Here is a 27,677-nt window from a genome sequence, read left to right on the forward strand (position 1 = left end):
ATATTTGCCCCTTTCCTTCCTGGGATTTGCTAGTCCATCCCAAAGGGCATTTTGCGGAACATCTGTGGGATGAGAGGGCAGTCACATAGGCTCACTTTTCAACAGATTTTGTCATTATTCATGAGGTGGCTGATCTCTCATTCAGCAAAATTCCTCATGCGGTGGACGCTAGCAAATCCCTTTCTTCCCTGCGGGGCGGACATATAACTTATCATTTCCCTCTATGTCAAAGGCTAGGCCACTTCGTGTGGCGTCTCTTTATTTTGCTACTTAGTCTGTAATTAAGTATGCTTTTAATGGTTATGAGTGTGACTAGCGTAAGATCTCGGAGAAGGGCATTCTGGTCACTTCATAAAAATATTGGAAAGAATGTTCCTAGATCTTTGGAATCAGTGGTGTTGTGGAAATTTTTTGTATATGGGAGGGTTTTAAGGGCGCCAGGTGTGACCTGGAGGTGGAGACGGGAAAATTGGCTGCGGATTTGAACCATATACGCTGGCCCACTTCGAGATTGCATCATTGTAACCACTTTTTTGTGTCGGGATGAACAGTCAAGCCACGAGAAATTGGAAAGTTAAAAGTATGGAGATCAGGAATGTATGCCGTGGCCCCACTACCACGATTAGGTTCTTGAGTCCCATAGCTTATTACTAGTCCGTCCGACTGCCCTTCTCTGAGTCTTACCTTAGTTTATTGATAATCATAGCCATTAGATTTCACTCGCCTTCAGTTTTACGGTGCTTGGTTGCCAATTTAGCATCCAAAGACAAATTTCAGATGTGAAAATTGGATATCTGGTAATTGGCATCAATGTTCCCCTCCTTGTACTTTCTAAGCCAAATTTCTCGAAAATGGAGGAATCTGTCTTGGAAAAGAGGAAGAAGAAAGAAAAATATAAGAATCGACCTCTGAAAACATAGAAGAGTTTGGTTCATGTCTAGAAAAGTTTGGGTCTTGTAAGGAATGTTGGTGTGAGTAGGGAAAGTTAGAGTCACGTAGGAAAATTTGGGGTTGTGTCCCGAGACGACCCCAACTTTTTGCGACACGGCCTCAACTCTTCCTCCTTTTTTTCCCTTCTTCATCTTCTTTTACATTTTTTCGTAGTATCAATTCTTCTTTGTCCTTCTTCTTCCTGTTCTTTTTCTTCTTCCTCTTCATGGTGGCAGGTGAAGGCAGAAATGGTCAAATCAAGGCGATTGGATTTGCACCAATGGAAACCATAAATTCCATCCACAATAGAGGTATATGATAGATCTTTATTTTTAGATAGTGAATGGAATGGAGTAATCTTTCATAATTGGATTTCGAGTTATCAATTGGCAACTTCTCTTTATTTTTCATTCTTTTCGTATTCTTCTATTCCGATCGAAAATAGAAGAGTGGAGGGAATCCAAAAGTGGTGGATCTTTTAGCTCCTTATCGCCATGGAGGAAAAACCGGACTTTTCGAAGGAGGTGGAGCTCTGATGGGTGGTTTCCCTAGAATAGGCAATAATGAGGTCACCATTTTAGTAAACGATGCGGAGAGTGACAGACGGAATGTAAAAAATACATCGGTGTTCGGTGAAAATGAGATAGAAGAGTTAGGGAAAAAAAGTAAACCCGCCCTCATGGGTAATTTGGTCTTTCTTGTACGACGCCATTTTCACATCAACTTAATTTTCGATGCCACAGGTTGAAAATTTCAAAATTTTGACGCAATTTCTAAGTCATTTTTCTAAAGTTAAATATAATTAATGGCACTTTTCTCATTAGACCTTTAAAGTTAAATATAATTAATGCCTTTTAAAGAGACCTTAATGTGTCATTTCTAAATTAGAATAAATTAAAGGAAAAAGGGACCTTCCAAAGTGATTATTGGAGTCAAATTTACCTTTAGGCCCTATTTGTTTTTTTGAAAACTGATAAAAAAAAGCTGATTATTGGACTCAAATTTTACCTTTAGGCCCTATTTAATCAGTTTTGGACTCACAATTGGTGCCCAAAATCCAAAACAAAAAGGGCCTAAAGGTAAGATTTGAGTCCAATAATCAGTTTGGGACTCATAAGAGGATCTCAAAATCCAAAACGAACACGGCCAAAGGAATAATGTGTTGTAGTGAGTGTATGCTGAAGGGTTAAACTGTGGTTTCCATCTAAAGAAATATTGTTGTAGTGTAACAAATGAAACAAGAGGAATGATTAACTGAAGGGAGCCTATACAAAAATCAGGCAGAAGGTGCACACATTGGATCCACACCATCAATGTTCATTTATTATTATGTACTTTTATATTTTTCAGTGCTATATAAATGTTTTTTGGTGACGTAGATCAAATGTGGGAATGCCCCTGTGTTGGGGTAAAATCGGCATATTCGGTATCAACCCTAAGTCTCTCTCCAAATTCGGAATACGACCACACTGGGCCTACATCCTACATCATCGGTGCCGACCTACCAGGAAAAAAGATACCACTAAAGAAATCCCGCGAGTGAGCAAGAAATATGGTTGACCGTTACAAGAATCTCGCTCCCCACGTCAAAAAGAGAAATCGAATGCTCCTACCACGACCACCAGCCCACCATCTCTGTTTGGTTATTCCTAGGATTACGCCCCCACGATTCTAATCGCCCCCCAAATCCGCGACACGTGGGAAGAATTAAGGGCATGATGAGCGTTGTGGGTACTATGGGTCTCCTCTCCTATAAAAGGGAGTCCACACACTCAAACAAGAGAACAAACATCTCGCTGGTAACCCTTTTTTGTTCTTGTCTCTTCCCTTCATCCCTTTCTTCTATGTTGCTCAGACTTGAGTGTCGAAGTGGCCGTCCGGAGCCACAACTCTGGGTTCTCTGTGAATGCAGGGTCACAGGCTATACCGGACTAGATCAAGCAATCAGATTTCGGGCACCATCACCCTTTGAGTCTGCTGCCCTTTTTTTTGGCGAGGGCTCCTGTGAGTCCAGCATTCCTCATATGATTATTAAAGTTGGTTGCCCCTCAGCGTCAACAGTGCACGAGACAATGAAGAAAGCAACCCATGTACCATCATTAAACTCTGGACTTGGATGAGAGAGAGAGAGGTAATCCAATGAGAAGCATGAGGGTGGCCCACCTGCATGATATATGTATCCAAAACCCTTCATTTAAGGGGCACCTTCGTGGAGACGGAATAGCTTAAAAATCATAATTATTAGATGATCCTAACTATTTAACTAGTAATTTGCAAATGGGTAGCTAAAGAAACTATCCATGATTCACAAAGAGTCAACTACAAGGTGGGGGCTACAAGATGAAGGTTCAGGATCATACCGAATTTTTACGGGTGGGTCCGGATGAAGCTACTCACCTGCGTCTCACGGTAAGAGCTTCGTGTAGTTACTAGTATCACTCCACAGATCTTAGCTTTTTTCTGATGGGTGACACAGATCATAGCTTTGTTAAAGTTAATATGAACGTGACAGGAACGGACTATAATGTGACACGTGTGCTACTGTTTTTGGCATGTAGCATTGCTGAGCACAGGACGACAATTGTGTCACTGTCGACCTCTAATCATTCTAAACGACTAGCCGTTGGGTTGGTAGAATGAAACATGGAGGTTTGTGCCGCACATGTGACATAGACTTGGTGGCACTGACACTCTTTTACCATTGTTCAATGTTCATTGACATAATGTTAGTGGGTCCATGTCAAATCATTCCCCCCAACTAATAAAAACTCATAGCAAGCGATACATTCGCCCCTATGTTCTTACTTGGGATAGCCCCATCTATACGCGATGAGATTATACAAAACTCTAATCGAATGGTGAGACGAATCATCATGGGAGAAAACCATCGTCACTTGGTCCACCATAGTCGGATGATATGTGACCTTTGGTCAAATAAGGCGTCTTTATGAGCCCGCATAAAGGAAATTAAAATTGTTGATTATTTTTCAGATTTGATCTTACAGATGGTTCGGAGCCTACATGTTGCATGTGACCATGATCATATAAGTTAACCTCGTGGGGATCCACTTAAGCAATGATACTGGATCACAAATGTATATTATGTGGGATCATAAAAATAATTTTTGAGAATTTAAGCTCTCGGTTCTTATCCTCCTTATTTTTGTCATATAAAAATTCTAGAATATTTATACAATAAAGATTTAATCATAAAAGCATACATACATTGCATGGATCATGTTTGTGCGTAGTGCATGCTGGATTTCTTTTATATTTAATAAAGAATGCTAAATTGAAGGCTGCCCTTGCAAAAGCCAGCTACAATGGTGCCCCTGTTGCACCATTTTTGTAACTCGTTCATTTTGGATTTTCGAATAATTTGTTATGGACTCACAAAGAGTGAGTCCAATAATCGATTTTGGACTCACAGCCGTGGTTGAAATCTAAAATGAACAGGGCCTTAGTATCCATCTAGCCTAAAATCCAGTTGATTAACCTTTTGTAGATCGATTTGATCTTTAACCCCAGCGCTGATCCAAAGTAGCACATATCAAATGAGCATTTTTTTGTATTTGAAAACAAGCCTCGTTTACGGTGTGCTAAGACATGTTACCTAATCAATCGTCCCAATTTTAATAATCAATTCATAAGCAACTAAATCAATTGTTGAGAGCATATGATTCTTGTGTTTTCAGTAATCCTCATCCATTTATGGAAACTGCAAGTGGTTAATATGGATAGTTAAATTCAACACACATTTATAGATGAGATTCAGTGATTCTCATCCATCGGCATGTGCATCGCATGCCCTGCTAACTAGTGATCTAAACCACTCATTAGCTATTCTCCGACAGATAGGTCATGCCTAAAAGTTTTCACCGTAAGATAATCCTAACCCTTCGATTTGTGGAGGTTTTATGTACCATCGTACATATTTGAGCCACCGAGTTTACGTGAAACATCTTGGAGGGGTAGGAATCATCCTCGGAAGAAGATTTTTGGAGCATGGCCTGTATATGAGAAAAATAAACTGCATAAAAAAGGCACAAAAAATGACCGTATTATTCGATCTTATCCCTCACTTTCAAAGGCTCGTAACATTGACATTCATCTATTATTTGAAGAATCTAATCCACATGGTCCTCACCAAGCACTCAAATGTATCTCAAAGTACCTCTATTTTAGTTATTCTTCCACCCATACAATATTAGGTCCTTTTTTATGCACTTGATATAGAAGCAGAAGGAATGGAATATGGATTCCCATTTCTTCACTTTCCTTTTTTTGTCTTGATCTAAGAGGAAAGTCAAAAGGTGCAGAATGGATTTCATTTGGAAATTTTACTTCACTTTTCCATTTTGCCGTGCGCCCAAATGAAATGTTAGGCTTTTGGAATCCATGGAAAGATAATTTCTTTGAAAAAATATTCCACGAAAACAGGAAAATGAGGTAGCCAAAAGTTAGAGATCACAAAACCTTTTCCGATAATTGTTTTCTATGATCCAAACAGACCCTATAGATGGAGGAATGCTTTGGTGGGGCACAACCTTGGTGCACCCATTACTAATTTACTACGCACTGAGTGAGTCTGTACCTCTTATTAATAATGAGCCAAAAAAATCATACCAAAATAAGCCAACTTCAGTGTTGAATTACATGTATTTTTGGTGTTGAATTGGGTTGTTGCCTATGAATACTTTTTTCTATAATTTAAAAGAGGAATGATAAACTGAAGGGGCCCTTGCAAAAACCCATCTACAAGGGCGCCCTCATTGGTCCTTCTTAACAGAGTGCATTTATTGTTCCTTTAATTCTACTTTCGTTGCCAATTTTATAGTTGTCTGTGCCTCTATAAATGCAGTTTGTTAGGATCGACCAATGGGACGCCCTTGTAGCTGGTTTTGCAAGGGCGCCCTTCGGTTTATCATTCCTCCATTTAAAATACATTAAGTTAGATGCAAGAAAAATAGCACACATTATGCATGGAGAAATGCTAAACTCAAGGACACGCTTGAAAAAATCCAGCCGCAAGGGTGCCCCATTGGATCCACCTTATTATCAGTCCTTTAATTTTGTATTTTTCAATGCCGTTAGTAACCCCTCGTGGAGTTGCAGATACAATTGAGTGCCCTTGCGGCTGGGTTTTTGCAAGGGCACCCTTCAGTTTAGCATTCCTCCCCTGCATGACCATTATTAATGGGAACTATGAGTGCTTTTATGATTGAACTTTAATAAGATAGAAACAGAGGCTGAGCTTAAAAATATAAATTTACAAGTCTTTTAATAATTAAAGAAAACTTTCTGTTTATAAGGTTTTAAATAACCATGTAGGCCACCCAAGTTGCCCCATTATATTTGCTAGGAACCATCGAAGAAAGGCATTTCGCGGCTGGCTGTTGCATGTGAGAGCAGCCACACATGCTTTTTTTAGCAGATTTTGTCTTATTCTTTGAATTCATCTGAGGTGGCTGCTCTCACATGCAACAGCCAGCCGCGAAATGCCTTTCTACGATGGTGCCTAGCAAAACCCATATATAAAATATAGATTAGGTATTGGAGATCTAACGATCCACCAAAGGTCAGGCAATCAGATGGACGGTCCAAATCAACCAGAAGGGTAACTCACTATGGCTGAGCCAACATCCCAAACCGAATATAAAAAGGTTTAGGTAGTTACGTACTTAGGTTGTCACATTTCTTAACAGGGATTTACTAGGGACCACTGCGGAAGATATTTCGCATGCATGAGAGAGCAGCCACGTAGGCTCACTTTTTTGTCTTATCCATGCTCTCCCATGCAACAGCCCACCCGCGAAAGGCCTTCTGCGATGGCCCCTAGCAAATCTATGCTTAACCGTGGTTAGACCTAAAGTTACATATACAGTGTTTTCAGTGCTGTCAGGATGAAAGTGAGAGAATCAAATGCTTTGTCCAATGCCATATATAGTGTCAAGACTCAGAGCTCAAATATCAAAAAAAGGAATTGGGAAAGAAAAAGGCTCTGTTTTCCTCTTCCTTTCCGACGAGAATCTCTGTGTCTTCTTTTTCACTCCTCAAAGCTAAGTTTCCCCCATGAATTCAGAGCCTTTTTTTTTTCTGTATAATTCCTCATCCTTTCACTTCTGCTCTGTTCTTTTAGCTCTCTTTGCATGGTACCTTCTGTAACTTTGTTCAGTCTTTATGAAGCTCTTGATAAGATATTAGAAGGCTTGGGTGAATGTTCCTTCCTTCTTAACTTTTTGCATGTTTTGTTCTTTTCATTTGTTTCTCCGCTGTGTTCAGTTTCTTAGGGTTGTTATCTTTTCATGGAAGTAGAGTTGGTTATGCATCTTAAATTCTTGAGCTCTATTGGAGGGTTTTATGTTGATAGGTCATCGTAGCTTTGTTGGATTTTGTAGATTTGTATGTGGGTAGAGGTTTGTTCACATGTTCTTGGTGACGAATGTGACAGTTTAACTTGTTTTGGAGGTATTTTTTGAGAATTATGGAGCTTAAAAAGACTATTTAGTCGGTTTGATTTCTTAGGGTTTTCTGGGCTCTTCTTGAATTACTGTTGGTTGGCAGATTTGGATGCAATTAGTTGATTTTTGGTCGAGTTTGCTTGTTTTATGAAACTTGTGTTTTCTTAGCTTTTGTTCATTGGAGTACTTAAATATCTATTCATTATTTTGAAGCTAGAAACATCGAATTATCGATCAAATCCAGAATGGTTTTCAATTCCAGAAGGGCTATTTAGCTGTCTCTCAATTTGTCTGTGAGTTGTGGATTTTTCGTGTCTTCATAGTGTAGAAAGCTTGTGATATTCCTGTTTTGGGTTATTTGGTTATAATTGTGAAGGCTACAATAATTTCCTGCCTCCCTTGTTCTTTGTTTTCCTCAGTAATTAGCTTTTGTAGAAATTGATTTTATAAATAGGGGAAAGAGGACCGACACTCTCCCTTTCTCTCCCAAGTATCCCAGTCTGCGGCTTGTCTTTGATAATGGTTTCGAGATCTTATTCAAACCTTTTGGACCTTACGTCCGGTGATTCTTCGACCTTTGGTCGTGTTGGGAAGAGGCTCCCTAGAGTTATGACTGTGCCCGGAATTATCTCAGAACTAGACGATGAAAATAGCAATAGTGTCACTTCAGATGTTCCCTCTTCTGTCTCTCAAGAGCGAATGATAATCGTTGGCAATCAGCTTCCTCTTCGTGTCCATCGAAGAGATGATGATGAAGGCTGGAACTTTAGTTGGGATGAGGATTCGCTGCTTTTGCAGCTCAAAGATGGTCTTGGAGAAGATGTTGAAGTCATCTATGTTGGTTGCCTTAGAGAGGAGATTGATCCGAAAGATCAGGACGATGTTTCTCAGACACTTCTCGAGACTTTCAAGTGCCTCCCTACATTTTTTCCTCCTGATCTTTTCACTAAGTTCTATCATGGTTTCTGTAAACAACAATTGTGGCCACTATTCCACTACATGCTCCCACTTTCACCTGATCTTGGCGGACGCTTTGATCGTTCTCTTTGGCAAGCTTATGTCTCTGTTAACAAGATATTTGCAGACAAGGTAATGGAAGTGATAAGCCCGGATGACGACTTTGTGTGGGTTCATGACTATCATTTGATGGTATTGCCAACCTTTTTAAGGAAGAGATTTAATAGGTTGAAGCTTGGGTTTTTCCTTCATAGCCCGTTCCCCTCGTCTGAGATTTACAGGACTCTTCCTGTTAGAGATGAGCTTCTACGAGCCCTCCTTAATTCTGATCTTATAGGCTTTCATACATTTGATTATGCCAGGCACTTCCTCTCATGCTGTAGTAGAATGCTTGGCCTTGAGTATCAGTCTAAAAGGGGTTATATTGGACTTGAGTATTATGGGCGCACAGTCAGCATTAAAATCCTTCCTGTTGGGATTCACTTGGGTCAACTTCAATCCGTCCTTAACCTTCCGGAAACCGTGTCTAGAGTTGCAGAGCTTAGAGACCAGTTTAGGGGTCAGACCTTGTTGCTTGGAGTTGATGACATGGACATTTTTAAAGGAATTAGCTTGAAGCTATTGGCCATGGAGCAATTGCTTATACAGCATCCAGATTGGAGAGGAAAGGTTGTGTTGGTGCAAATTGCAAACCCTGCCAGAGGCCGAGGAAGAGATGTCCAAGAGGTACAGTCGGAGACATATTCCACAGTGAAGAGGATAAATGATACATTTCGAAGACCGGGTTATGAGCCAATCGTGTTAATCGATAGCCCTCTTCAGTTCTATGAGAGAATTGCTTATTATGTGATGGCAGAATGCTGCCTTGTAACGGCAGTAAGAGATGGAATGAACCTCATACCGTATGAATATATTATATGCCGGCAGGGTAATGAAAAACTAGATGAGACCTTGCAGCTGAGTCTATCAGCACCAAAGAAGAGCATGTTGGTTGTCTCCGAATTTGTTGGATGTTCTCCGTCTCTCAGTGGGGCCATTCGTGTCAATCCGTGGAATATTGATGCTGTAGCTGAAGCAATGGATTCTGCCTTAGTAATGCCAGAGTCCGAGAAACAATTGCGGCATGAGAAACATTATAGGTATGTTAGTACCCATGATGTCGGATATTGGGCGCATAGCTTTTTGCAGGATTTGGAAAGAACATGTAAAGAACATATAAGGAGGAGGTTCTGGGGTATTGGATTTGGCTTAGGATTCAGGGTCATTGCCCTTGATCCAAATTTCAGGAAGCTTTCCGTTGACCATATAGTTTCTGCTTACAAGAGAATGAAAAACAGGGCAATTCTCTTGGATTATGATGGAACTATGATGCCACAAACATCGATTAACAAGACACCAAATCCTGAGGCTATCGATATTTTGAACAGCTTGTGCCGAGATCCCAGAAATGTTGTTTTTCTTGTTAGTGGCAGAGACCAGAAGACTCTGAGCAAGTGGTTTTCTTCTTGTGAAAAGCTAGGGATTGCGGCAGAGCATGGCTACTTTGTTAGGTATGCTTTTCTTAACTTTACTTAATGTTCATATTTATGTTTTTCTCTCTTAACTCTTCTTAATGTCATTTATCATATTTATGTTTTTCTCCTGCCTCATATTCATGATTTTTTATTCTTCTAAAGGAGATTCTGATTGCTTTGTATCAAGCTAGCTAGAGTTCCAGTCTCTGGTGTGTGGAGTGCTATCTAAGTGATTATGTTTTTCAGGACTTTAATGGGTATATGATTGACTGTATTGTTAGGACTTTAATGTTTTTAAAGGGATTGGCATTTCGTGTAACAGTCAAATCATATTTGGAATTCTATATCAGGACAAAGTGTGACACGGAATGGGAAACATGTGTGCCTGCTGCCGACTTTGACTGGAAGCAGATTGTCGAGCCCGTGATGAAATTGTATACTGAAACAACGGATGGTTCTTCCATAGAAACCAAAGAAAGTGCACTTGTGTGGCATTATCAATATGCCGATCCAGATTTTGGGTCTTGCCAGGCTAAGGAACTTCTCGATCATCTCGAGAGTGTTCTTGTTAATGAGCCTGTATCTGTCAAGAGCGGCCAACACATTGTAGAAGTCAAGCCACAGGTGAGTAGACGAGGCTCTCTTGAGTATCTACTATTCTACGATTGACCTCTCTTGTTTCTACTACTTAATTCTCTATGATCCAACTCCAATATGCAGGGTGTCAATAAGGGTCTTGTGGCTGAACGCCTTCTGTCAATGATGCGACAGAAAGACAAGCTCCCGGATTTTGTTTTATGTATTGGTGATGATAGGTCCGATGAGGACATGTTCGAGGTCATTAGCAGTGCCATGGCGGGGCCTTCTCTGTCCCCTGTGGCAGAAGTATTTGCTTGCACAGTTGGTCAAAAACCAAGTAAAGCCAAGTACTACTTGGATGATACTACGGAGATTGTGAGAATGTTGCTGGGCCTTGCCACAGCATCAGACCAAGCGGCAAGAAGTGCCGCCTCTCAAACACCACCATGACAATTGCTCATGACGACAAGAGGTCAGGAATTTTCCTTATTTGCTCAAAGTTATTTGAAGGATTTGGTGAATGTATATTTATGGTAAACCTGTTTCCAATTATTGTAGCATCTAGACATATTGGTTATGCCTGTCAATCTCAGACCATTGTTACCTTTTGAACTACCACCAAAGTTAAACTTAAATTGCATTCATAGGAGGAACAATCTACCGGGGAGAGGCAGTTTGCTTGTGTTTCTTCCCATATGTTCATAATTCATATTCCAATTAATTGGGAATGGAAGCTAAGATCACCCCAATAACCATCTTATCATTTACCCAAGCTAGAAAATCAGTTCTAATTTCCATTATTATCTTTCCAATTGTCTAGCTTCTATCATTGAATATGCGATTGTCCCGCTCCTTCCATAAATGCCAACCAATTGCATACGGGACCGCATCTCTGAAGTGGTTTGCCATTCCCACCAAATGACCAGAATCCATCCAAATATAATGGATGAGATGGATTTTTGAAAAACTAACATCATGCCAAACTGTGACAGAATGGATCCCCCATATTCAGTAAGAAAAAGGGCAATGAATCATAAGGTTACTTGATGATTTCTCCATCTTTTTGCAAAAGATACATCTAGCCAATGAATCGTAGTGTAATTTAATGATTCCTCAACTTTTTTTTGCGAAGGATACATCCGCTCACTAGATGGAAGCGTACTATGTTAGATTTTTTTATATGGAATGTACAAGTTTTAAGCCTCTTCAGGAGGGATGACTATTGTTAACTTACCAACTTCTCCAAAAGCTGAAGCTGTTGGAGAAAGGCGTTATTTATCTTTTATACTTTAACACTCCCCCGCACTTGTGGCCCACTTGGCAAACACCTGGCACATGTGGTCCCACTTTGGGCCAACCATCGCATGTGGATTTTTGCTATCCAGGAGGTTTGAACTCGAGACCTTTGGCTTTGATACCATGTTAACTTACCAACTTCTCCAAAAGCTTAAGCTGTTGGAGAAAGGCGTTATTTATCTTTTATACTTTAACGACTATCAATTTCACTTTAGGTTTCTTCTTGGAGTGGCATTCCAAGAAATCTTTCCATGCTCCCCTCATCCAGATCTGATTCTCACCCTTTATGGTTGGCTGAAATATATAGGTCTGAAAAAGCATGGCATAGTTATGACTCTCCTAACCAAATATTCTCCCAAAATCTAACACCCTCCCCTTCCATAATAAATCTAACATAGGACACAAATGAAGACCGGCTTTTACAAATGGATTACCATACCCAGATCCTTTACCAATAAGTGGACTCCTGCTCACCCAATCCCTCCCATCCTTCGCCATATTTCACCCAAATAATGGTGTGCCATAGAGCATGTTTTTCCCGGCGAAATCTCCATAACCACTTTTCCATTAATGCCTTTTTTCTACTTTTGACATTTCTAATTCCCTGTCCGCCCATCCTTTTCAGTTTACATACTCTTCCTCATTTCACAAGATATTTGTTTCTTTTATTTCTAATCTTCCTTCCTGAAGGAAATCTCTTTGGAGCTTTTCAGGTTTTTTGCAACCTTCTTAGGTATTTGGAATAGAGACATGAAGTAAATCGGTTGGTTGGATAAGACCACTTTAATGAGATTTATTCTTCCCCCAAAGGTAGGTAAGTCTTGTTCCAAGATGTCAATTTTTTTTTCAACACTTTCAATACCAGACGCACACACAGTGTCTGTATCTCAAAGCCCAATGGAAGACCATGCTATGCAATTGGAAGACCATCATTTATTTTTTTTTCGTTACCTTTCAAAAAAAATTAAAATTTGATATGTAATTGGAACACTACCTTTCATATAAACTTCACCTTCTTGTATATTGATACCTGCTTAAATGTGTTTACAGATGTTGTTCTTTAGATCTGATATTACATGAAACCATCTGATTCTCATTTCCATTTACTTGGTATTAAGGAACACTAGAATGTCTTCTGCTAACTATAAATGGGATTTGGTTTGTGCATCTCTTTGCACTTAGAAACCGGATATCAAACCCATTACCTTTCCTCTTTTGATTTAATAAGCTTAACGCTTTTGATACCATAGTAAATAGGTATGCGGAAAGTCAAAAGTGTGTCTCCTTACCTTATACCCGTCGAACTCCTGAAATTTGGATTGAAAATGTTGTTGTTGATGTGCAACCTTTCATTCAATTTCACCATCACAAGCCAAAACCCATCTCTTAAACAAAATCCAGAATTCTCCGTTGATCATATGCCTATGCCTTCTCCATTTTGATTTTATATACAATGCCCAGTAGTCCATCTATCTTTCTTAAGTCCTAGCACTCGTTAACAATTACCATCAGTCAATTGTTTTCTTCTTACGAATGCACCTTAGTAAGGGAAGATTATATCTCCCATCACTTTTGCTTGGATTTTGTAAACCATGAGACTGATGGGTCTAAAATCTTTGACTTCTAATGCTTCCTTCTTTGGAATCATGGTGATAAAGGTCTAGCTCTATGAAAACTCATTGAGCTCTCTGAAAACTGCCGACAGGTTGTCTTTTACTTCTCAAAATGTCTTCTAAAATGCTATAGGAAAACATCTTTCCAACCAATCTTTTTTCTTATGGGGATTGTTTTCAAAGATAGGTCATCCACCTTTGGTCTCCAAATTTTTGTTCTTTTGAATAAAGATCTTTAAAGTAATGAATCATGAGTTTTTCAGTTTCTTCCTTTTCCTCTTATCAAATTACCTTCATGATCGATGGAATTAATGCAGTTGGTGATTGATTGTTGGACCAAGTAAAACCATGCCCCAAGAGTGGTAGATCAATCAACTCATTAATCTGAGTATCGTCTCATACTTGTAGTGATATTTCCATTTTAGTTTTGAAATCTCTCCAAACTGTCCAGGCCCCTTGCCAATTTTCCTTCGAAGCATACAGCTGATACCATAAAGCATGTTCAATTCCTGTGTAATTTTAAGAACATCTACAGTCTATCACTCTTCCTCATATCTAATTTTAAGATTTCCGGTTTTCTCCTGCTCATATCATTAAGGTTCGTTTGGCAGGTAGGGGTGCAACTTGGGTCGGGCCGGGTTGAGCTCTTGGTAAAAAATGAATCGGAATCAACTCGAACCTGATCCGATTTTATGGTAAAAATTCAACCCGAATTCCAAAAAAATCGATCCCAGTTGCACCCCTAGTGGCAGGCATAATAAGAGAGCATTTTGTTATACGACTGATTTTGGTATCACCATATTTTAATGATGGGACTCCTCACCTTGCTTTTCACTTCTCTAAGCGGATGCTGAGAGATTTTGGAAAATTTTATAGCATCTCATAGCTTAAAAGGAAGGGCATGTTTGACAAGAATGAACAATTATTCCATAGAATAATTGTTGGTCTGTCCAATTGTGAGACGAGCAGGTAAAGAGAAAAGAGGGAGAGACTTGACTCTTGAGAGGGAAAGAGTGGAGAGTGGAGAGTGGAGAGTGGAGAGGACAAAAGGATTCTCGTAAAACCCGTTAAAAAAAAGGGGCAATGATAAATTTGCAAACCCTGTAGGATCAATCGCACCCCTACAAAGTCTGCCACAACCCTCCTTTAAAGACCCTCCTTTAAAGGGGTGCGAATTTATCATCGCCCAAAAAAATTACACTACTTAAAAATAAAATTGTGGGGCTTTTGGCTGCTTTTCATGCTCCCCTCATAGCCACCGTCTTAAGTCTCTCCCTCTCATGTCCATCCCTCACAGCTGACCTGGCTGCCAAACGCATAGTTGTTAGAGTGTGAGAGGGGATGTGAGAAGCAAAAGCAGGAAGCGAGGGATTTAGAAAAGAGAAAAAGGCAGGAAGCAAAAAACTCTAAAGATTATAAATAAAAAGTGTGGCAAGCCTCATTGAAAGTCAATATGAATTAGAAGTCTCACCGGAAGTGAGCAAGAAGTACATTGAAAGAGTAGGACTGTAGCAGTTTAGGGAGGAAGGGTTAATTAGATCAGGATTACAAGTAGCAAAGAAGACTTTGCAACTAATTAGAATTACAAACTTTAGGAATTTACAGTATCAAACGTTTTATTCTTGTATATTTAATGTTTAGTTTTTGGAAAAAAATCCACATAATTTTTATTTGAAACTTAAAATGAGTTTTCAAGTTTTAAATGCACTCTTTATTTAAGGGAAAAATACAGATACACCCACTCAACTATGGCCAAATTCCACTTCTAACCCTGTAGTTTCAGAGTTACCAAAGTCACCCCCTAAACTATCCGTGGGTTTTTTTTAACGTGATGGAGTGGACGGAGAGGAGGAAATGACTATAATGCCCTCGTCTTCCCCAACTAAAAATTAGGGTTTTCATACCTGAAAACTGAACAAACCCTCGATGTAGAGGTTTTATTTGTCTTCATTCACATCATTATCATGCTTTGCATAAAAACCCTAATATTTTAGATCTTTTTTTTGTTTCTATTGTATTTTTTTCTTGAAATATGGGGCTTGATGTAGCCAAGGAGTGGGGTTTCATTGTCTGTGGTGGAGGTGACGGCGGCGGAAAATGATGTAACCCTAATCCCTCTGCAAATGGCTTAAAACTAGTTACGAGGGTATTTCTGTCTTCAAAATATTAACCATGGTTAATTTTAGTTATTTCGTCAGGTTAAATTAACGGACCGTCAACATAGGGGGTATACTTTAAAATGTCAGAAAGTTGAGGGGGTGTATCTTTATTTTTCCCTTTTTTAAAATATACTCTTTCAACATCATCAAAAGGAGAAAATATACTTACGAGGAAGAAATAATCATTTAAATGGGAAGCATACTCTTGATTAAGAGAAAATGCGTAGGAAGCATACCCTAAATTTGGGAAGCAAAAAGAACTTAGCTTTCAAGCAAGTTTATGCGGAAGCGAGTTTCCCATCCAACTAGAAAGTTTCAGGTAACTATGGCTAAACATGCCCTCACAGACATCATTAACATTCCATGGAATACTTTTTCATTGCTGCCAAACCTTGAGAAGTCATCCCAAGCCAACGAAATCTGAATAGTTGATTTTTTTTTTTCTTTGTTTTGCTGTTCATTACTTTACACAATGGAATGGATGTCCGATCAACATACAACCTAGGATGAGGTATTACCAAAAAGTTGGAAACAAAATTGATAAATATCTGGATAAGATATTTTCAAGAAAAACTTATCCAAGCACAACAGTCAATTCCAAGAACAATTTATACAATTATCTTTTTACCCTCACTGGGAATAAGTGAATAATCCTAGTAGACCTAAGTAGATGAATTATAAACGCATGCCGGTGGGGTTGGTTGGTTATGAATCTTATGATTTCTCATGAGGCTCTTGTGATGAATTTTCTTCTTTATTGGTAACAAAAACTTTCAATAAATTTGTCGGCTCCGATGTGAAATGACAGTAAAACAAATTTTACACTTGTTTTTTTTTCCAGCAAAGTTTCCCCCATTTAAAGTGGCAAAATGGGCGTAAAATTTGTTTTTCACCCATCTTACATCCAAAGAAAGGGACCCTTTAAAAATAAGAAAAGAAGCCCCGCGTCGGAAAAAAAACATATTCAAAACTTGCTAGGGTCCATCGCAAAAGGCATTTCACAGCATGTCAGACCAGCCACCTCATGAATGGAGAGAACAGCTTTTGTCTTCACGAGGTGGTTGGTCAGACATGCGGCTGACCAGCCGCGAAATGCCTTTTGTGATGGATGGACGCTAGCAATTCGCTATTGAAAATTTGCACCTAAGGGGAAAGTAGGGCCACTTCTACAATGATCCAAAGATCCAAACCATTCATCTTTGGGTGGCACTCTAGATGGACCTGACAACATTTCTACACATCAAATGATCCTAGCCCTCCAATATCTGTCTTTAGGATTTTTCCATCCTGGGAAAAGGCAAAAACATCCACGCAAGCTAGGCTATTTTCGTCATTTACTAGCGTTGAGAATCACATGAGATCTAAGAAAAATCCACGTTCACATTTCAAGGAGTCCTCTGCAAGGCAAAAAAGAAAGAAAAAGGGCGTCACATCTTTACGCCATGGAAAACAGGCCAAGGTTGCAATTCCTTATTCCTTAGACGGTCCTCTCTTTTCACCTTTCCTTTTCTCATCCAAGATCATGAATTTTAACGGTATTTATTTCTGTTATTTTTTTATACAAATCCACGACTTTCCTTCACACTTCATGTTATTAGTTATGGGTCTGTAATTTTTTTCATATTTGGGTGCTACTTCTTGCTTCCTCTTTTTAAGTTAAATTTTTTTATTGGTGATTTAGATGTTGTTGTTATGATAGAATAGACTCTTTGGATATGGTTAAAATGGCTTATTTGGATTTGGGTATTTGCTTTAGGTAATTCAATTGTCTTATTTGGTGATTTGGAGATGATGGGTATGGTGAAAATGAATCTTGAACGTATGACCATAATTGCTTATTTCAGATTTGGGTTTTTCTTTTTTGGTAATTCAGTGGTCGAATTTGTAGATTTGGTGAATCATCTTTATAGAGAAATTACTTTGGCCATCTCTTATGTTAGATTTGTGGCTTTCTTTTTGATATCCAACTACTGAATTTGGTGATTTGGAGTTTGTGGGTATGGTGGAATTGAGTCTTTAAGTATAAATTATTGAATTTGATGACTTGGAGTTTGTGGGTATAGTGGAATTGGACATTTATAGATGAATTGTGATGATTACAACTTAAATTTGTTCTTCTTTAGGATCTATGTATCAATTGGTTTTCTCTTGTTTAGTTATTGGTTTACATCGCCAGTTATTTTTCTATTATTAGCTCCAATTTTTGTTTTTCATTTTTGGTAATTGAATAGTTGAATATGATGTTTTGGAGTTTGTGACAGTGGTTAATTCAAATCACATGAAAAAAATCACATTTTTGCCGTTTCAAATTTTGTCATAGCAATAGGTCAAGGGGTTCTCTTCATTGTCGTATTTCTCAATGCGTTTAGTACTTTACAGAAGTAAGTTTTGTAAATGAAATCCTTGAATTTGGTGTGTGGTGAAATCTAATATTAATCCTGAAAGAAGGTGATAAGGGCTTGAATTTTGTTATTCAAGGGTGATGCTGCTCAAATCTGTACCTGGCTGTGAGCAGTCCGGATGCGGCGATCCCGCCTTGTAGAGAAGTTTATAAATGCTTGATTTCCTTATACTTTTTCCAGCTGTTGTTTTGTCTTCTCTACATTTCATTCATCCTATATCTAGATGACCTTGTTATTAGTCAAGAAAAGAACTAAGAATCTGAAGAATCTTAATTCCTCACCTGTCTCCCTGGATCTGGTTTGTGCAAAATAATCCTTATGACACTATAAAAAAGGCAGAACAATCATGAGTATTTGTGATGAATGTAACAAGTTAATTTATGACCGAGATAAAAACTTAGGCAGTTTCTAACATAATTTTGGGATGTAGAACCCATGTGAGAAACTCAGGAAAAGAAAAGCGAAGCCCTTGATCCTCAATTCCTTCTCTGCTGACATGAAGTTTGAGCCACTTCCATTTTGAAAGGGAATAGGGCATGTGTGTTTAGGAAACCTTGTTTTGATCGTCTATTTATCAAACATCATTTCCCCAGTAGGGTATGTGTGTCTAGGAAACCTTGTTTTGATCTTACAGAAAAATCATATGTTCGAGTAGAGTGGGAAGTCCTGGATGTGAATGGATTTGGAACGAGATGGAGAGCATGGATGATGAGATGTGTCTCTTCTGCTTGGTTTTCCATATTGATAAATGGGTCTCCAAGAGGATTTTTCAAATCTTCTCGGGGCCTGAGGCAGGGTAATCCCATCTCCGCTTTCCTATTCATCATACTCGCTGAGGCGCTCGGTAGGATGCTAGAAAAAGGAAGATTGTGTGAGCTCATTGAAGTTTTCAAAGTTGGAGAGCATGGGGTGGAAGTATCTCACCTTCAGTTCGCCGATGACACCCTAATTTCAGTGAAACAGATGAGGGCATAATGCTAAATCTTAAGGTGGTCGTCGGATGGTATGAAGTAGTGATAGGCCAAAGGACCAATTTCAGAAATTCAAAGTCGATGGGCATTCATTTAGAAAACTCAGTAAAAGGCAGATTGGCCAGGCTCCTAGGGTGTACAGTTGAACATATCTCACCTCATATCTGGGACTCCCATTAAGAGTGGGAAGACCAAAGAATAAATCTTGGGATCCGGTTGTAGAAAGGGGAGAACGAAGACTATCCACATGGAAGCGGAATTTAGTATCTCTAGGAGCAGAATAATTCTGCTAAAGGCAGTTCTTGCTAATATTCTGATGTATCATTTATCCTTGTTCAGGTGTCACAATGGGGTGATCAAGCGCAAAGAGCAGATCCAGAGAAATTTCATATGGGGGAGGAGGGGGGAAGCTGATGATAAGAGGAACATTCATCTTTTAATATGGAAGGACGCGTGTAAGACCAATCAAGCCTGAGGCTTGGGGATCCATAACCTAAGGAATTTCAACAAGGTACTACTAGGAAAATGGTTGTTGAGATTTGTGAAGGAAGGACAAATGCTCTGGACCAGGGTAATTTAACGAAAGTATGGGGCTCATCCAGACAACTGGTACTCTCAGGATAACTATAGAAGTAGTAGCTTGACGGTATGATCCGTATGGAGAGATATTATGAAGCAAATGAAACTGTTTTGGGAAGGCGTCATATATAAAGTTTACAAAGGTGATAAAGTAAGGTTTTGGCACGATAAACGGTGTTTGGAATCAGCATTAAACGATATATTCCCCGAGCTCTTAGGAGTGGTCAATAATAAAGAAGCATGGGTCCAAAATTGCTTTCGGAGGGAAGATAACCGCTTCGTTTGGAAGATGGACTTTAGACTCAATTTCTTTGACAATGAGTTGGACAAAGTTGCTTACTTTGTGGACATGTTGAATGCCACTTATGTTGGGGGTAGAGGCGGAGGTAAGAGAACATGGACATTCACCTCATCGGGAGAGTCCACTGTAAAGTCCTTCCACATCCACATCTCTTCAGCCCACTGGAGCATCCCAGCACCTCCCAGAGTTTACGCCTCTTTCTGGGCTGCCGTCCAAGAAGGGATCTTAGCAATGGAACACCTGCAAAATTGTAGAATGTTGATCATTGTGAACTATGCATTGAAGCAGGAGAGTCCGTAGGGCATTTACTTCTATATTGCAGGTTTGCCAGAGGGATATGGTGCAAAATCCTCGACAGATTTGGCATGACTTGGGTTTTCCCTCACCGACTATCTAATCATCTGAGTCTTGATACGTTGTAAAGTGACCCAAGAAAGTGGGAATACTCTAGAGGGTTGCGGTGTTAGAGACCTTAGGGGGATCTGGAAGGAAAGAAACACTCGAATTGTTAAGAGTGTATCCAAAAGCCCCTTCTATGTTTACATGAAGATTGTTTCCCTCATAGACATAAGTAGTTGGAAAGAAATTTATGAAATCACAGAAAATCCGGACCAATCGACCCTTAGACGGGCTCCCCCTGAACCAGGGTGGGTAAAGCTTAACTTTGATGGCACTACCATTGGTAATCCCGATCCGGCTGGGATTGGTGGTCTTCTGAGAGACAATGTATGGGAGTATGGGACCCTAAATGGGCATTCTCTGGCCCCATCGGATTCAAAGATTCTAACGAGGCGGAAGTCTGGGCGCTTTTGCAAGCCATTAGGATGGTGGAGAGGCTTGACAAGGATCATCGTATATCTGAGGGAGACTCTTTCAACGTCATCAGATGGATGGGCGGATCATCCCCCCTCCTGAAGGTTTGCGGTGTACTTTGTTGAGATTCAGGATCAGCTTGCAGGGGCTCAAGTTAGAATCCAGCACGTTAGGAGGTCAGCCAACAGCAAGGCAAATCGCCTAGCCAGACAAGGTCAACCAAGACAGCTTGGAGATATTCGATTTCTCCCTTAGTCCTTGACCTTTATCTACTTAATGTATATTGTACCTATTTCTTATACTCTCTCTGTCCTGTAGCTCCAACCTCCTCGGACGGGCTCCCTATGGTCCCTTATTAATAAAATATCTATCTTTCAAAAACGAAAAACCAACTCTTGAACTCCCATAGTTGGGGGAACTCTCATTGTATATGGATTTCTTCAGAGGACTCGTGCTAATTGTAATACAATTAGGCCCACCCATGAATACAAAGAGGGACCGACCTTTGGTTGGTCTGAATCGTCCATCTAATAGGCCATTTTGGATCTCTAATAGCCCAAGCATCATATGGAGTCTATGGACACTCCTAACAGCCAATTAAATATATAGATAATGGTCCACAGTTAACACTCCGCATTCAACAACTCAAAATACATATCATTAGATATTTGGATGATCAGGTTGGAATTTTTTTGGGACAGTAGATATCTAACGAAGGTCCTCTTAGATGGACTGCCCGGATAAACCAAAGATGGAGCCCATTATGTAATAGTGAATGTGCCTCATTGTATTACAATAAAGTCACACCCTCCTGAACCATTCATCATAACTAAAGAAATGATGGCATCGCTAAAATTCACAAGTATGGGTCTAAGATATTTACAAGAGATACTAACCACCGAGGTCATGAAGAGCGCATAAACTATACAGTCCTCAAGTTTCCACTAATGGAGTTGTGCCACAAAATAGTACCAGTGATTTGAGGGAATTTTGAGGAGACTTTTTATGTGGATGTGCTTCGAGAGCCTGGCCCTCTCTAGGCTTCTGTCATATGTTTCTAACAACTAACAATCTTAGATTTGTGATTAGAATCTGATGAAAGCTTTTTGTCGAGATTCTTTGGCGTGTTTTCCATTGAAATGGGGGGCCTTTATATCAGTTTTGCTTGATTGTGCTGGGGTTCTTGTATAATTTTTGTCATTTTCCCTTCAATATTATGTGTGCACGGACACAGTTACTGAATAATTAGGAGGCACGCGCGCTTGTGTGTGTGTGTGTGTGTGTGTGTGTGAGAGAGAGAGAGAGAGAGAGAGAGAGAGAGAGAGAGAGAGAGAGAGAGAGAGAGAGAGTAATACGTATCATATGTGTGTGTGTGTGTGTGTTGGTGGTGGGGGTAGGTGTTTGCTGCCTCACCATCAATCCCAGCCTGTGGTGGATCTCGGGATCAAAGTCAGAGTGCTTTGATCCTTTGCTCCATAATTTGAGATGCTCCTCCCTGCCTCACCATCCCTTTTGAAGATACGTTTTGCCGGTGTCTTGCATCAACCTCTGATTTTAAACCTTTTTCCGGTTGGTTGAACCATGGTTTCCATAGGCCGAACATATACAATATTACTAAATCAAACCATTTTTATTTTGAACCATGCTGTCATATCCTCTTTCAGGTTTTCTGATTGATACTGTTCACAGCTCTCCTATTTAGGGTTTAGCTTATGGAAATTTGATTATTCTTTTTTTCCGAAATACAGGGGATTAAAAAAGAAGAGAGGTGCTACATCCTCCAGAGACAATCACATGACTATCGTGCCGGAAAGGGCATAAATGGAAACAAAAGTGCCTGTGCATGTTCTCCAGAGATATCAAACTTATGCAGGGGATTAAAAGTAGAATTTCCATGAAAGTCTCAAAGGCTGCACGCTGTCCAACCATTGTTTATAGGCCTATACGGCCATCTGATCTTGAAGTTCTTGAGCAGATCCATGCCACCTTATTTCCTATAAGGTGAGATGAGCTTTGGTAGATCCCGTTTTGATTACCACATGGTGATACATTCACGGAGCGTCTTTGCATCTGTGTTTTGCCTTTTTATTTATTTATTTGAATGGTTGGCATAATGCTGTTTTAGAACATGATATTGCAGGTATGAGTCAGAGTTCTTTCTCAATGTTGTCAATGGCCAAGACATTGTCTCTTGGGCTGCTGTTGACACTAGTAGGCCCGATAGTCAGAGTGACGAACTCATTGGATTTGTTACTGCACGTGTTGTTATAGCAAAAGAAAGCGATGTGTGTAATTTTGATACTTTTAAAGCTTTTTCTTTAAATTTATTCAAACGTATCAATTTCACTGGAACTTTCTATTGGTGTGACAGATAGGGGATTTGCTTGGGTACGATTCTTCAAGGGCAGATCAAACACTGGTTTATATTCTGACACTTGGTGTAGTAGGGCCTTACAGAAATCGTGGAATAGGTATTTCTTCTATTTCTTTTTTCCTCAAAAAAAAGAAAAGAAAAGCTGTGCTCCATTTAATTAAGCGTGTGCATTATATGCTTTTGTATTTGCAGCTAGTTCACTTGTACGGGAGGTTATCAAATATGCTTCGAGTATTCCTACATGTCGAGCAGTTTACTTACACGTGATATCTTACAATGATCCTGCCATCCACTTCTATCAGAAGATGTCATTCAAGTGTTTACGGAGATTGTCAAATTTCTATTACATCAAGGGCCAGCATTACGACTCATACTTGTTTTTGTACTATGTAAATGGTGGTCGATCTCCCTGCTCTCCGCTGTAAGTCAACATTCCTTTTCTATTGAAAAGCACAGTGCTTTGGGTGGTTCATTTTTATTGCATTGCTATAATTTTATTTTGTTCTAGAAATATAAAAAGGTAGTAAGCTAAATATATTGTTCTTTATTTGTCTAAAGTGTTATTATCTGCCGGGTGTTTCTTTTTAAGTTCTTTTACTTGAGACAAAGTTCTTTGATATGCATGTATGTGTTTGATAGTTGTATGTTATGACCTAGTAGGCAAGGTGAAGACACTTAGAATGAAAGGAAGATATGCATGATCTTTACTTCTAAAATAGGAAATTATGTAGAGACACAAAAAAACTTTCACGAAACTATGATTGAACGTCAGGAAGCAGATAGAAAAGCAGAGGAATGGGGTTCGTGGAGGAGGAAAGACCCAATATGGAATTTACCGATCAGGGTTTTATCATGAAGATCCTGAGCTGGAATATCCGGGGAGATGGGATCCTCGGAGAAGATTTCCCATGTCCAGGAGACACTTCAGAGGAATAACCCTTTCTGGAATAAATCTATTCATGTTTGAGTCGTCACCGATACACCACTGATGAGACCACCTTCCCCTGATTTGGTCAAGCTCCTCCCAGGCATTAGGGTCGCACACCCCAGAAAAAGAGCCATAGAGTATCGTCATTGGTCTTTCTTAAGATTAACTATACTAAGTATCTTATAGTCAGTTCTTCCATGAGGATAAGCATCGAGCTATCGCAGTCCACCAAAATTCGTCCTGAGGCTCCCTCTGATTCTATAGAAGTGAACTCGAAGTTGCCCTTGCACCCCAACTGTCTAAAGAATTCATCAGTAGGAATGTACTCCTTGACCTCCCTTTAGCACATGCCCAAGTTACTTGGTCATGCTATCAGAGCAACAGCAGATTAGACCGGTTTCTTCTCTGTCGTCTCTCGGTCTCTCTCAACTCCTACTCTGTCAAACTGTTGTAGTCAAGATGATCTCCGATCATTGCCCTATCCTTCTGGATGCCAAACTGGACTAATGGGGATGGAAATGAAAATATTTTGGTTTTGGTATTCCGCTTTGTATACTGATGGTTTTGTTATGCATTTCGGTGGAAATGGAAGTGAAAATATTTTGGTCGTTTCGTGTTGGTTTCAATGGAAACTTAAACCATGGTGCCTAGTCCTTATACAGTTATACTCCCCCATAATGCAAACACAGTGTCTGTATGCTTGCCAAAGTGGGCTGGGAAGGGACACTTATTTGATAGGCAATCTCTGCCCCATATATAATTTTTGGTGCAAAATTAGGATTCACAGGTGACTCTAGGAATTTAGGAGCAATAAATTGAGTGTTAATTCAATAAAACAGCAACATGCATTCACAAATCAGCATAAACATAACATGAAGAATCAAAATCAATAAAGTATTTTAAAGAAATTCTATGTTTAAAATTTCAACCATCCATAAAAATTAATTATCCATACCTTTTTCAATGCTATAATTCCCAACAAGAAGTAACTGATCACTATGAAATAAAAATCAATCATCAACTATAAATCTAGCCCAACCATCCAAAAAAAAAAAAAAACTATAAATCTAGCCCTATAATCAGATTTATGAAATCCAACTAGTATGGCCTGCAAGATGTCCCAGGGGGTGAGGATATGATGGGTGAATGGTAAGTAAGGTAGTGGTTGTGGGCAACGAGGGTAGGGTCAATCCAGGTAAAATAAGGATGTAAGGATAGTTTAAGGGGTAGGGAAATATGGGTAGGCTGCTGAAAATAAAAGTAAAGGTGTCCGTACTTGGGAGACATGCTGGATGGCAGGATGTGTCCAAGAGAGGAAAGAGAGCAAGCTATATATAGAGAGAGAGAAGAGGGGGCTTTTCACAACCAAGATAACTAGAGAGGGAGAAGGATGGAGAATCTAAGCATAACAGAGGGAAAAGAAAGGGTATAGAGGGACAGCTTATGAACCCAACTGTGAGGGTGAGAGGAAGAAGATGAGAAGGAGAGATGAGGGGGAAGGAGGGTAAAGGAAGAGAAGGGAGGTGGAGGGAGATAAAGGGGGGTGGCTACACAAGATGTGAGGGCAAAAGAGGGGTGAGATAGAGATGGAGGGAGGGAGAGACAAGACACTAAAAATAGAAAAAATAGTGATGTGTTGGCTTTATTTTGATGTCGACATCCCATCTAGGATAAAAAATTATAACTAAAAATAGAAATAAATCTCAAATAAAAGAATTAAACAAGTCTCTCAAGAATAAAACTAAATAAAATCAAGTTTGTGACTGATGGATCACGTCAATTTTGCTCTTTTGTATTCTGTTTTGTTTCTCTTTATTAAAATTTGTTTACCATTGAAAAAAACAAAGAGCCTTTATGCTACTAGCAGTGCTCATTTCTTATATGTTGATATATTTATGCCATCGACCGTGAATTGGTTCAGATAATCAGAGTGTATTGGATAAAAACCACTTCTATTAATTGCATTTAAGATAGTGATGGGGATGACAATTGACATTCCTCCTGTTTCAAGTAAATTATTCAAGAATCCCAAAACTGATTTCTTGATAACAAAAGAAATGAAAATTCAATTAGATATTTTAAGAATTTGAGTGACCAACAACAAATATATGCTCGTATTTCAGTAAAAAGAATATAATTCCGTTATAATGGTTAGAGTATGACAACAAAAAGCAGAAGTAAGAATATAATCTTGATTATAAGCTACCTCTTGTGGTGAGAGCTCATCCTATCATTCCATCTTGGCTGCTTTTCAGATGAATTGCTCTCATGGGAAAATATACGTAAATAAAGTTAGTCAGTAAGCCCACTCCTCACAAGTTTCATATCCCACAGTTCTCTTTTACCATGTATATGGGCAATGTGAACACTGTGTTGCTCAAAAACATGCCATGAATGATGAATCCACCACCTCACCAGAGGATGTGTTAAATTTGTGATAACGCCCTGTTTTGATTGCAATGCAGATTGATTTGAAAAAAGTGTCGTTCGACTAAAATAGAAAATTATTGGTTGTCTCAGTGGCTGCATTTTCATTTTACCATAATGAGTAGCAAATCTGAAATTTGTCAAGCAAATCAGGTTAAGAAAAAAAATATAGTCCAAATTTGATATTGTGATATACTCGTCCTGAATTTGTTAGGATTTTTTCCCTGGTCATGTGCATCCCGCTTGCAATGACAATCAGTTTCTATTAGGGGTGCAACTGGGGTCGATTTTTAGGAATTCGGGTTGAGCTTTTACCATAAGATCAGGTCGGACTGTGGTTGATTCCAATTCATTTTTTAGCAAAAGCTCAACCCAACCCGACCCGAGTTGCACTCGGATTTCTATTCCAATTTCTTAGCCCATAGGTTACTTGCTATTTTCAGTTGTTTATTTCCTTACCAGGCTTTTGTGATCTGATTGTCATTTTCATTCTGCAGATCTCTCATGGCAGCAGTGGCAACTTATGTTAGGAGCCTTTTTCAATCTCTGGCTGCAAGGCTGTGGAAGAATGAGGAAAAAGTGACAAGATGGTCCAAGTGTAAAGAAACCAGTTCCCTCCTAATGACCCAAAACAGGAGAATCCTCAATGCTGAGAGTGCTGGATGTCAGTGTGTTTAGTTGTGATCCTTTGTGGGTGCTATTCTGGAGAAAACTCTACATTATTGCTTCGTGATTGTTTTTTCTCTCTCCATTCTTCTGTTTCTTTCCAAATTCCTCAATAACACATGTAAATTAAACTAAGACAACGGTTGTAAAATCCTTTAGTCCTTCCAAAACTGATTAAATTAAACTAAGACTACACTGTGGCTTCTGTTTGTGAGACCTCGTGTTATAGTTATTAATTGTGAGATTCAGTTCAGTCAATTTTAGGTTAAGCAAGATTACACAAAAAAATCTTGTAGTTTTGAGTTACTAGAAAGCTACATTTTCATCAAAACAAACTTTAATGTCTCACATCTGTAGACAAAAATAGTGGTTACTGCCTCTTGAATGAAACAAAAAAGGGGTGGATATATCACTTCCCTTCTAAAATTATATTAATCATTTGCATATAAGATTATTTGCAGACAATTTTTTTTTAAGTTATGAGAAGAGGGGCAAAAACTTGTTAGGAATAATTTCCAAAGGGTTAAGGGTGTCTTTGGATGCCACTAAAATTGGTCCTAATTTGCAAATAGGATTATTGTAAGTTAATGTTATTTAAGACTACTTTTGAAGCAAATAACTATATCATTACTAAGACTATTATAATCACTATCTGCAGATAATTATGTTCGACTTCAAAACCATTCATATGTTATACGAATGCAAAT

General features: G+C 39.2%; 2 protein-coding genes across 4 annotated transcripts; both read left to right on the plus strand.

The window, feature by feature from the left end:
* The first annotated feature begins 6,890 nt into the window (after positions 1-6,890).
* On the plus strand, positions 6,891-11,085 carry LOC143877087 (alpha,alpha-trehalose-phosphate synthase [UDP-forming] 5-like). The gene is made up of 3 exons (XM_077378845.1): positions 6,891-9,898; positions 10,213-10,486; positions 10,583-11,085. Exons 1-3 carry the CDS (start codon positions 7,911-7,913, stop codon positions 10,889-10,891), a joined length of 2,571 nt encoding a protein of 856 aa, XP_077234960.1. The 5' UTR covers positions 6,891-7,910; the 3' UTR covers positions 10,892-11,085.
* Positions 11,086-16,846: 5,761 nt separating this feature from the next.
* Positions 16,847-27,184, plus strand: LOC143877088 (histone acetyltransferase MCC1-like). Of its 3 annotated transcripts, none has more exons than XM_077378848.1 (6): positions 16,847-16,968; positions 22,324-22,576; positions 22,716-22,860; positions 22,947-23,046; positions 23,142-23,370; positions 26,802-27,184. In XM_077378848.1, exons 2-6 carry the CDS (start codon positions 22,419-22,421, stop codon positions 26,980-26,982), a joined length of 813 nt encoding a protein of 270 aa, XP_077234963.1. In that variant the 5' UTR covers positions 16,847-16,968; positions 22,324-22,418; the 3' UTR covers positions 26,983-27,184. The 3 variants fall into 3 exon arrangements, with proteins under 3 accessions (XP_077234963.1, XP_077234964.1, XP_077234962.1); XM_077378849.1 differs by having other exon boundaries at positions 16,883-16,993; XM_077378847.1 differs by having other exon boundaries at positions 16,888-17,044.
* The last annotated feature ends 493 nt before the right edge of the window (positions 27,185-27,677 follow it).

The sequence above is a fragment of the Tasmannia lanceolata genome, unplaced genomic scaffold, assembly GCF_043159265.1.
Source record: "Tasmannia lanceolata isolate RefF3 unplaced genomic scaffold, GAP_Taslan_0.1 ptg000005l, whole genome shotgun sequence".
Classification (NCBI taxonomy): domain Eukaryota; kingdom Viridiplantae; phylum Streptophyta; class Magnoliopsida; order Canellales; family Winteraceae; genus Tasmannia; species Tasmannia lanceolata.

Bases quoted from the DNA above. Each gene is read 5' to 3' on its own strand.
- LOC143877087 (XM_077378845.1), top strand. From the start codon at position 7,911: ATGGTTTCGAGATCTTATTCAAACCTTTTGGACCTTACGTCCGGTGAT. The intron at 9,899-10,212 runs GTATGCTTTTCT...ATTCTATATCAG, and splicing joins GAGCATGGCTACTTTGTTAG to GACAAAGTGTGACACGGAAT. The intron at 10,487-10,582 runs GTGAGTAGACGA...TCCAATATGCAG, and splicing joins TTGTAGAAGTCAAGCCACAG to GGTGTCAATAAGGGTCTTGT.
- LOC143877088 (XM_077378848.1), top strand. From the start codon at position 22,419: ATGTTCTCCAGAGATATCAAACTTATGCAGGGGATTAAAAGTAGAATT. The intron at 22,861-22,946 runs GTGTGTAATTTT...TTGGTGTGACAG, and splicing joins TTATAGCAAAAGAAAGCGAT to ATAGGGGATTTGCTTGGGTA. The intron at 23,047-23,141 runs GTATTTCTTCTA...TTGTATTTGCAG, and splicing joins TTACAGAAATCGTGGAATAG to CTAGTTCACTTGTACGGGAG.